General features: G+C 26.2%; 1 protein-coding gene and 2 pseudogenes across 1 annotated transcript; 2 read left to right on the top strand and 1 right to left on the bottom strand.

The window, feature by feature from the left end:
- Positions 1–11665, top strand: part of LOC149061473 (uncharacterized) — a 30800-nt pseudogene extending 19135 nt beyond the window's left edge.
- On the bottom strand, positions 3074–7219 carry LOC149061475 (uncharacterized). Its single transcript, XM_089217009.1, has 5 exons — positions 7065–7219; positions 6197–6368; positions 5260–5368; positions 4619–4755; positions 3074–3274 (listed from the first exon to the last, which is right to left on the bottom strand). The coding sequence occupies exons 2-5, from the start codon at positions 6360–6362 to the stop codon at positions 3237–3239; spliced, it is 450 nt and encodes a 149-aa protein (XP_089073135.1). The 5' UTR covers positions 6363–6368; positions 7065–7219; the 3' UTR covers positions 3074–3236.
- LOC149061474 (uncharacterized) lies at positions 7169–8903 on the top strand (annotated as a pseudogene).
- Positions 11666–12100: the final 435 nt, after the last annotated feature.

Below are 12100 nucleotides of genomic sequence, written 5' to 3'. Positions count from 1 at the left end.
GAGATAGAAACCTTAATGAATATATTAGATATCTAAGGAATACTCAATTAGATCAATAATGTATAATGTACTGTGAGTCTTGAGCAGGGTTAAAATCTTGATTGATCTAGTTTCATAATTGTAACAATACAGTCATCAACAATTAATAATTTATATAGTGTAATATAAATAAAGTAGTTTAATTACACGAAAATAAAATATCATTATCTTTATTCAAAAAAGATCAATTTAAAAGTATATTTTTTATCAAATATTGATCAAAAAAAAATTGTATAAAGTATTACCACATTCTTGATATGTTTACACTTTTAATAATTAACACTTTAAAATAAAATTTCCATATAAACACTGCAGTAATGCAGTATACTTGTATTATGTTTATGGTTGACTGTTTCTTTCCCATAGTTCCGAAGCTATTAATTATAGCCCCATGGTGGGGGGGGGGTAAGTTGACGTGTATCAAATCGAAATAGTTCGTAAAGGACGATTTTGGATTCAATCCATAATTGTATCACAAAAATACCAGAAATCGGTATACCCTACTATGCTGTACTCATATTATTTTTTATCGTAATAAGGTAGGTAGGTAGGTACAATATGACATTTTTATTTTTCGGAAATACCTAGAATACATTTTATTTAATATTCAAAGATTATACATACGAATCAGTTTATAACTGCATTATTACACATTCAATAATCGAAAACAAAAAGTTAAATAACATTAAGAAACTTTGAAAAAATATAGCGATAGAAAAATATATTTCTTATTTCAATGACATTCAATTGTGAATAAAACTTAAAACGTTTAAAAGTATTGAGAGTTTGGTGATACAAATTATCTTTGTTTTTGTATTCTTAAATAATAGATAGGTAGTGAAATATTCATCTTGATAAAATTCAATACTGCTCATCTACCTGAGTAAATGGCAATAAATATTTATTTATTTTATTGCTATAATATTATTATAATCTGTAAGCTATTTATGAATAAAAATTCCCATCGTAAATTTCAAAAACCTTTCTCAAATGTCCGATAAAAAAAAATTGAGGTCGTTAATTGATCACTAAATTGTTATACGTAACATAATAATTAAGATACCAGTGTTATAGACATGGTGGTGCTGGTGTAGTTGTAACCTTCCCTCCCAACCCTCAAAGTTTAAGAAAATGAAAAAATTATTTCTATACCTTGTCCGTGAAAGTTACTGCAATTAAAAATTTGTTAAAACAGCCATCAGTAATCAGTAACCGATAAATAAAAATTCTGGACACTCAAAAAAACTGTGAAATACATATAGGTAGTGCTAAATAGTAACCAATAATTACTAGGTACACAAAATCAATTTTCTATTGAGACTGATAATTGATAAACTGAAATTAATTATTATTTAGGTATGAAAAATGTATATATAAGTTACTTGACAAAATGTAATATAGTGCAACAAATTAAATGTAGGTTTAATTTATATATAGCTAACAATGCCAATCATGTTATTTTTTCATTTTTGTAGTACCTATGTTGTTTTATTGAAAGTACTAATTTAAATATTTTGGGTAACTCTTTTTCAATTTTGTAATCATGTCATTAAAAATAAAATTCTGATTTTAAATGTGGAATGAAAACAAACTTTGATTTTTGGAATTTGAAAACATAAAAAGGTACCAAGGTTTTTTTTAATCAAATTAATTTAATTACATACCAACCAAGTTCATCCATGTACAATTAAAATAGTTATATAAATCTATATAATATTAAACAAAAATTAAAATTTACAATTATAATATTATTAACAATTGATAGTTAGTTTGTATTAAATGGTTCAGTTTTACAGTAAAGGAACTACCTAATACATAATGTACCTACTATATCACATACAGTAATATCTTTTTCGTATAAACTATTAGCTTCAATTACTTTAATATCTTATAAACAATTGTTTAAACAAGATGTCATGGTCAATATAAGTACCAATCGGAAATACAATATTATCGGTTATAATGGTTGATAATTTTTAACAATGCTAAAATTGAATAAAACTGACTGCTAGAAGATTTAATTAAAGGGAGTCCACTATAGTATAAATAAACAACTAATCTATTGAAGGAATGTAGACTTTTTAAATGTATTGTTTGTGCTATATTTTAAGAGTATGCTACACCCACAAGTAACGTCATTAATCATTATCATATTGGTTATTAGTTTTATCATATAAATTCTAGGATTATAATTTGGTGTCTTGGTGAGCCAAGGTTGATGTTAACTAAGAAGTAAGATTTAAAATAATATTATCATAATAGAAATCACAAGGTATGACCACATCAAATGCCATTTAATGGTATGTTAGCACACTACATAAGATGTACATATGTAAAGTATAAAAAGTAAAGAAGTTGAAACACTCAACACCCTAGACACATTATTGTAGGCCACCCAAAACGTTCACTTCCGTGATGTTCAATATTTAAACACACCAGCAAGGTATGAAGTTACAAAATATTCAAAATTTTGGACTCTTAAGTCATAACTTTAGACCGGCGAAGAGTGTCGCTTGTATAAACAGATATATATAAATATAATGTTCTATATTGAAATATTCTAGTTTAGTTTTATATACGTCATAAGATAAAAATGTTGTTTAAAAATCATAATTCAATTTGCTTTATTCAAATTATCTTATTTAACCAACCTAATATGGTAAAATTGCTTCCTAAACCAACCAATGAACAAATTATTTTCTTTTTATTATATTAAAATAATAATCAATCATACATATTATGATTTCTTAAAATTACATTTTGTGGTACAATTTTAGTTCTTTGTTCTTTAATAATTATTATTATTCTAACTGAAACATTTACATCAAATGTAAATTACTAGTGTATGATAAACAAAACAAATAAAAAATAATAAGTCAGAAAATCATGTATAAAAATAAAAATCTTATATTATTATTTGAGTTTGGTAATAAAAACTAATTTATAATTGTTAAATCTACATTTACTTTCTTATACATACTAATTTAAGTATTTGATACATATTATATTATTATTATTTTATTTTGCACTATAAATTAAATTGCAATATAATGTTTAAAATTGAAAAATAAAATGTTGGGATATCTATAGATAGTTCATATATGATAGTATATCATATTAATAATTTAATTATAACAAAAGATTGAAATATATTTTTGAAGCTGCAATATAATGTTGACAGTTGCTTGGTGTACTTGTTACTTATCCAATTGAAGATATTCCAATACTTGCATCACTGAAAAATTGAAACAAATTATTAAATCAACTTTTAGTTTGTGGATTTGGATACTATTTAAGTGTATTTATTGCTATGATTATATACATTGGATGGGTAATATTGAAATTATGGAACATTAGATGTTTATACGATGATACTCGCTTAGAGCCATTTGTAGATAATTTATTTCAACCTATTTGTGTGTTTGTGTGAAAAAATATGATATCATCAATTCCACCACACTATATTTTTATTAAGATAATTATAAGCATCTAAATCCCTCCAGTACAAGAAGCTTTAAGTGCAGTAGGGCAGCATTTTATTTACACAACATTAGAAGGTATGTTTTGAGTTTTATATTTATAAGCTAAATTTTTCATTCTAACTATATACTCAATGTATCATAACTAAACTTGAATTTGAACGAAAGAGGTTAAAATTTATTTTGTTGAATCCGAGAGCATACTTAATGGTATTTGAGTTAAAATGGAACAAGTAAAAATGTAGTTAGGTGTCCTAAATTCTAGGACAAGGTGTCAAGATATAAGAATATTGTCATTTTAAAAAATAAAATTATTTTTACTATTAAAAATAAACTATATTGAACTGTTTATAAATAGTTTTGTAAGAAATCACAATAACGTCTAAGTATCTAGTTCTATTTCAACAAATTCCAAGGAATTCAAATGTACTCCAAGACCCTTACAAGCCACTCATGAGCCCTTTAAGGCTGCATCCGAATTGGTTCCCGATATTCTAGGTTGGCGGCACACGTCCGAATTGCTTCCCGATACAGACTTACGAAAAAGCAAAATACAATATAATATAAATGAAATATTTAATATTATAATTAATATTTTAAATGAAAAAATTGGTGAATTCTTCGATTATATTTTAAAAATTATATTGAAAAAGATAGCTCACTTCCACCAACAATGTGGGCTGAATGTACCAGTAGTATAGAACGAACTACTAATTGCTGTGAATCATTTCACAGAAAATTCAACAGTTGCTTTTATTCCGCACATCCGAACATATAAAAATAACGAAATCAGTAGATTAAAATTTTTTTTAAATGTTTGTTATAAGTTTTTACCTCAATAATAGAAAATAATAACTATAAAGAAAATAAACGAATTAAAAAAAACGATATACCGCATATATTTATTATTAGGTATTTATTTTATATTTTTAAATTAAGATTTTAATTTTTTTTAAATGTTTGTTATATATTATTTATTAAGCCAAAATTTTAACAACTCGGGAACTAATTCGGATATACCCTTTGAAAGAACCCGGGAACCAATTCGGGCATTTCAGAACCAATTCGGACACTCCGATTTAAAGTATGTAGGTACTTACGTAGATCAAAATAATAAAATAAAATATTAGTGTAATCCGTTTTTCGGATTTTAAACGTAAATCCCGGTTTTGGTTTTGGAGTCGTAGTTGTAGTTGAAGTAGAAGTTGAAGTTAAAGTTGTAGTTGCAATTGTAGCCCTGGAATTTATACATATTAATTAGTTACTGAAAAAATTACATAAGTAATTTGAAATGTAGTAGAATCTTATATAGATACATTTCTATAAAATTAAGTTAGAACATTTTTTATTATTAACAGGTTAACCGCCATGTGTACCATCTCTGGTACATGGTTGATTTGCCATTCGTATTCTAATTTTACCTAAACAAATTAATTTATAAGATATTAATGGGCTAGTCGAAAATTTGTTTGTCTAGCGGGCTACGAAATATTTTCCTGTGTTAAAATCGTATTTAAGTGTACCATAGTAGGCACGCAAAAACATATTGGCAAAACAACAAGTGTACCAAAAATGGCACACGTAGCGCTTTTGGCAATGTACTGAAAAATAACGTAGCAGTTAACCTGTTAAGTTTGTAACTTTGTTTATGAATTTATCGTAAGTTTATTTTTATATAAATTTTGTTGAATGGTTAATTTAAGTTTACAATTTTAGATATTTTATTTATGTTATTACATACCATTTCGATTCAGGAAGGCAATAATGATCTTTCAAATATTTCCTGGTGCACGGAGTTATTTTACAACACTCATTAGCGATAGCCCTTTTAGATTTGAACGAGTGACTTCCTGAAAACAAAGGTAAATCATTAGCAAAGACAAACATTTTTCAATAAATCTAACTAAATAGAATATGCTTATAATAAGTTAACATGATCATCAGATTACCATTTACCATATTTCTTTTACATTTTATTCAATTTTAAATTGTTTTAATTACAAACTAAAATATACAAGGAGTAGCAAGGAAAGGGAAGATTAGAACCCCTAAAATGTTAAAAAATTTAAAAAAAAGTTTGCTTTTTAGTTCTTAATGTATTATATTAGAGCATTACGAGAAAACATAATGTTTATTTCGTCAAATCTACATCAGCACGCTATGACCATAATGATAAATCAAAATTTCTCCGTATCTTAGTAAGATACACTCGATAGTCGATAGTGTCAAAATAATCGATTATTTCGATTAATCGATAGATTTTGAAAACAAAATGTATAATATTTACTATATTCTTAGTTTTACGATATTATTTAATTCGCTATTTGTTCGATAGTGAATTGGATTGATATAATCGATATCATCGATACGACTTATACCACCATCATGACTCCTGTGGCTAGAAACCTTAACCGCGGGGGAGGGGGGCATCGCAGTCTTTGAGAAAGATTTTAAATGATCTAACTAAGTTATGAAATTTTCGTTTTATTTTTTCATACTTATAAAAAATGAGAAGAAACACAAACCCCGATAATTAACTGTGTGTGTGTGATAGGTATCTAATTTTGTATTCTAGAGTTCGTTGATTTTACAATTAATATAAACTTTATAGGTTAATTTCGACCAATAGACGATACTATTATAATTAAGAATAAGGTACTATAGAAAATTATATTCACGTGGATCTTCGTTGTAGCGGCCTTTGCAGATGATTGAGAGCTCAACTGCGAGATTTGATCCACAAAACCTGAACGGAGCTTCCCAGTACGAACTATTATTAGCGATAGATCCAAGAATTAAGTCAACGCACAAGCTCAGTACCAAAATAATCAAATTGAACTTCATGATTTTCTGAAATAATACACAACATTATACGATGTGACTATAATATGTTAAAAACCTGCAGAATAAAACTAATACGTTTTTGATCTTGATTATTGTTAAATTCATTTGTAAATTAATATTATTGATAAATTAAATACTAAAAATAATATTTTTTTATCACACAAATATAGCATATCTTATGCAATTTTTATGAAATTATCGAACGATTTTTGTTATATAAATTTAAATTGTTGAAACCTAGTTTTTTTTAATTAATAATAAACCAACTAATAGGTAAGTAACAAAAAATATCATGCTAAGTATCAATATATGAAAGCCTATGTTGATAGGTACCTATTATTCATACTTGTATAATTTTTTGGCCGTTGGTAGGTTAATTTATTCTACGAATATAAGAAATATATTTCTACTGCATTCTATTTATTTTAAGTTAGGTTAGGTTAGACTGCACATAAAATTATTTAACGTTAGGTATTTAAAAATTGAAAACTAATTTAACTGTAATTTTCCATCAGAATTTACATAAGTACATACTAATTGAATGTAAATCTTTATTTCTAAATAAATATATTATATGTTTTGTTTGTGAAAAATATTTATTCAATATGTATCTTGATTAACTTTATATTAAATTTTACCATTGAAATTACCTAACAATAAGAACAATAAGTAGTCTGTTGATAGTATATAAGTATAACATACCTTATTAGAGGTACAATGTCCGTGTAGGATATAGTAGATAGTTCGATTTATCTGGTAGAAGACTAGAAGAGTAACAATAATATTGGACGAACACTGCAGTCAAAATGAATTGTGATCATTCGCAGTATGGTGTAGTTCTGAGTCCTGACGCAGCTCTCACCTAAATATATAAAGTTATTATAGATTGAGAAAGTAGTGAAGAGGAGGGGATTGATAAAACCACACTCTTGTATGTGGTGAAAAAGGTACGTTATAGGCTATAGGCCAGGAGTTCCCAAAGTTAACTATTCCCCCCTCCTTGTTGATGATTCTGAAATTCAAAGAGTCCTGCTTTAACCTCTGCTTTACCAAGAGATTCTAGGACATTATTGAAAATATCCAAGACTAAATTTTGTTCAAAAATAGTTTTTCCTGGAAAATATATCCATATAGGTTAAAAAAAGTTCAAACATACACGTGATACCAATTTTATTTGGGATATATTTTAGATATAAATTAACTACAAAATAAAGTGTTCCCAATTGGTTTATATTTTGGTAAAGGTAAACCTCATGATATGGATTGTTACCTAGAAGAATTTGTTAATGAAGTCAATTATTTATCAGAGAATGGTATTTTACATCAAAGTGGAAAAACAATTCCAGTAAAAGTTGTTGCTGTCTGTTGTGATGCCCCTGTAAAGGCAGACATTCTTGGTATAAAGTCTTTTAGTGGGTATAACTTTTTATAATATTGGTTAGATACAGAATTTAGAAAAACTGAAACGTTACTTACAAAAATCCCAGGACTGCATTTTAACAACTCGTTTGTTTTAGATAAAATGCACCTTGTTTATTTAGGAGTAATTCGTACTATGATTTTAACATGGAGTACAGGAAATGTTCCTCACAAGTTGTCTAGCCAACTCTGTCTTAGATTATCATCATTATTAGTTGAATATCGTTCATGTGTACCTATTGAAATTAATAGGAAGCCAAGAGAACTGAAACATTTCTTCGTTTTGAAAGCTATTGAATTTCGAACATTTTTGCTATATTTAGGACCAGTTGTCTTAAAATCTGTTTTTACTAGTAAAAAATATGAGAACTTTTCAACTCTTTATTTTGCAGTGACTATATTATTGTCACCTAAAATGTGTAAAGATAGTGGATGTGTAATTATGCCAGATCATTACTACAGTATTTTGTTGAAGACTTTATTCATCTGTATAGTAAAGACTTTATCACTCATAATTTCCACGGTTTAATTCATATAGTAGATGACTCTGATTACTATTCAGGAATAACATCAAATTTTACTTTAAAAACAATATTTGCATTTCAATTTGGAAATTATTTGCAAAAAATTAAATCCATGGTGCGAGGATATAATAAACCAGCTGAACAAATTTGTAATCGATTAGGTGAATGTTTTTTATTGGAAAACTATTTTGAAACTCCTCGGCAATCATCATTATCAAAAATATCAAATATTCACTGTGATGGTCCTCTACTAGCAAATTGTCGTGGACCACAATACAAGATTCATATGTTTCAACACTTTCAATTAAGAATAACAAAACCTGATAATTGCTGTGGGTCAAAAAATGGTGATATTATAATGGTGCACAACTTTGCTTATTCAAAGTCACTAAAAACTGAAGTTGTCATTGGTAAAAAATTTATATCACAAGAAGATTACTATTCAGTGCCGTGTAATAGCTCATCACTTGGAATTTATGTTGTTCAACATTTATCCATCTTAAAAATGTGGCCAGTTTCAGAAATTTGCTTAAAATATATATATTTCCCATACAAAAACCAGTCTTATATTGTCTTACCTTTAATTCATCTATGTTAAATACCTATTGTAAATGTAAAGATTATTTATTAGGATAAGTATATTTTGTACTTTAAATATTAGGTTATAAGTGTTAGATTTCTGAACAATAAGATGGAGAATGTTACTTCTAAAGCATGTAAAATATTTGTTAATTTAATTTAAAACTTAAATGCTGAATGATGTAAATTTAATGATTATGTATTCAGATTTCAGTTACATATATATATATTTTATTTTAAGTTTAAGGTTGTTTATGTTTGCTTATGAATTGAGGCCGAGCATAAAATAGAAAAAATATATAAATTTGTTGTGTTAATAATCAATTAAATTGTTTTCTTATTACTGCAATGTGCAATTAATTACAAAATTATCATTGACTACTTTTTATAGTGCTATTTTTATGCCCCAACAAGTTATTATTAACCTATATCATATAATATTTGAAAAAAATACTTATATCAAAATTGATTTATTCTTATATAGGTGATTATGAAAGAGGATACAAAATTATGATAAAAGCAAATAAAAAACAAAGCGAGTCAAATTTAGAGTCAGAATTTGAAATGAGAGGTAAAGGTTGCCAAAATAAAACAACTTCTTCAAGGCTACTTTTTGAAATTAGTAGTAGCAATGAGGATATTGCTCTGGATAAAAATGATCTACATCCTCTGACCAGTTCTACTGAAATCCTAGAACCACAAGCCAGTTTACGACCAACCAACATTGATCGTCAGTTTCCTACTCCTCCACCTATATTGTTGAAATCTGCTACAAAGAGGACATATAATTCAATATCAACATTGTCACCTTCTACTTCAACCTCAATTTCTAGTGCAATTATGAGTACTCCAGTCGATAGTGATAAGATTTCTAAGTCTGTATGTCCTTTAATAGGTACACGTTATAGTAAGAACGAACACTGATGCTCTTCATCAGACCTGTGTTTCATTTCTGATGAGTTAAAAATCTTAAATTATTTACTGATTATTTTTAAAGTTATTAATTTTAATTGTACCATTATTGAAGCCAATATTATGAAATTAAGAAATACTGTTTCTTATATTAAACATCATCTCATTGATAATAAAGATACAACCGATGATAAAAAAACCTGTAGTAGTATCTAATTATGAAATGGACAATGTAGTATTTCCAATAAAAAGTGAAGATGGTCTTAAAATGTTAGAAAAAAAACTTGAAGATATTGAATATTTCCATAAACTGGTAATTATGAAATGTTTAAGGTAGCTAGTAGTTAAATTAATATTTTTTTTTTGTTATTTATGAAAGTTTTAACTAATGCATAATAATATTTTATGTGTTAGTTAAATTATATAACACATTTTGATTTAATATTATAGTACATACCTAAATTCTTTTAAATTAATAAGCCAAGGTTAGTTTATATTATTACTAGAAACCAATTTATAAATTGAAACAATACATATATATATATAAATAGTTCCTAAATAAAAATTCTCTCCTAAGTAATATAATTTCATTATTCCTACCTATATTAAAGAACATCACTATACTAAAAACAAGTACTTATATAATATGTATACAAAACAATATATATAATATTTTAAGCACATAGATATATTTAGGGTTATGAAGAACAAAATTATTAAATACTATTGTAAGTTATTAAAAAAAATTGTGTTTATCTGTGTCACCCATAGGCTCTATATATAGCGCCAAAATCTCTGAATCTATCAACTCATTATCTTGATAAATAATAATTTTTTCAACTTTGGATTTTTACTAAAACATTGTAATTATTTTAGCTACAATAATACACAAATAAACTTAAAATCAAAAAAAAAAAAAAGTTAGTGTTGTGAATTTGTGATATCCTTTAATAAAATTATATTTTCTGTATTTTAAAATATGTTTTAGACCATGTATTAATAATGTACAATTAACTTAATAGGTGTCCACAATTGCATTTACCAATGGTGGGATAAAGAGTTTATCTAAAATGACAACATCGACAATGAGAATAATGTTTTTCGATGAATTTATAGCAGATTATAGTTGGAAGGGGCAAAAAAAAAAGTCTTGAAGCAAGTCCAATTCACAAAGTTATAATAAGTAGGCAATATTCATATCAACTATATTTTATTATTTACAATTTTAATATTTGTTAAGAAGTTTCACATCCTTGAATTACACACAACATTGTTAATTTTCTAAGGCTGATTCTTACAATATCCAGTTAAAGTTGTCGGACTCTTATAACCTCCGGAATTCTGCCGGTAATAAAATCTGTTATCAGTCTGTTAGCATTAACTGATTTAACTGACACTACCGTATATTGTAAGAACGACCCTAACAGTAATAAAGAATAATTTTGAATAGAGTTATTAATGTTTCATAAATCTCGTAGTAAATCACACACTTTTATAATATAATGTTCAAAATTGTAGAGAAGCTTGTTTCCAAATTAAATGTGTATATCTCATATTTTGTATTAGGTACATTATTTTATGTCATATTATATTGTTTTATACTTTTTTATTAGGTGCGATATAACACAAATTTCCTACCACTACAAAAGCTGGTATTATAGAAATCATAAGCCCATGGATGGCTCAGAGCGAAACCAGAATTAAAAGGTACACATTTTCAGTTATTTTATTTACATTATTATAAGATTTAAATTAAATATATATTTTTTAATATGATTGTATTTATTAATTATAGAAATGCCATTAAATTATCTTTAGACTACTGCAGCAATAGATGATGATCTTGCCACATCTGACCAGCCTATCTGACCTGACCAGCATTTTTTAATGTATAGTCTTATTTACAATTGTTTAATTGTTACCTATTCGTTACATCCAAGTTCAGTTATTATTATTTTTATTTCATACTTAAAAATTGTTTTTTTTTATATAAATAATTATACCTATGTATACATTATAGGTACAAATTTTATTATATACTTATATTGTTATTTGTTACATCCAAGTTTAGTTATTGCAGTTTTTATTATATAATTATACTTAAAAGTTGTTATTTTCTTTTAGTAGTACTAAAGTATACCCTATTATAGTATACCTATTACTTATGTATACATTATATATATTTTATTAAGTATATATATTATTATTTTATTTTGTATTAATTGTATACATATTGATATTATGCTTATAACCATAAAGGTTCTTTATCATTTTATTTAAAATTAATTTTTTTTGTGTCTTTCA

This window comes from Diuraphis noxia, unplaced genomic scaffold (assembly GCF_037042655.1).
Source record: "Diuraphis noxia isolate RWA-SAM2 unplaced genomic scaffold, SU_Dnox_SAM2 contig0001, whole genome shotgun sequence".
In the NCBI taxonomy this organism is placed as follows: Eukaryota; Metazoa; Arthropoda; class Insecta; order Hemiptera; family Aphididae; genus Diuraphis; species Diuraphis noxia.
The sequence above is the reverse complement of the archived record's forward strand: the minus strand, read 5'-3'. Positions and strand labels throughout refer to the sequence as shown.

Coding starts and splice junctions, on each gene's coding strand:
- LOC149061475 (XM_089217009.1), bottom strand. CDS start 6,362: ATGAAGTTCAATTTGATTATTTTGGTACTGAGCTTGTGCGTTGACTTA. Junction 4,756..5,259: donor TGCCTTCCTGAATCGAAATG/GTATGTAATAAC, acceptor TATAAATTCCAG/GGCTACAATTGCAACTACAA. Junction 3,275..4,618: donor ATTTTATTATTTTGATCTAC/GTAAGTACCTAC, acceptor TCAATTTTTCAG/TGATGCAAGTATTGGAATAT.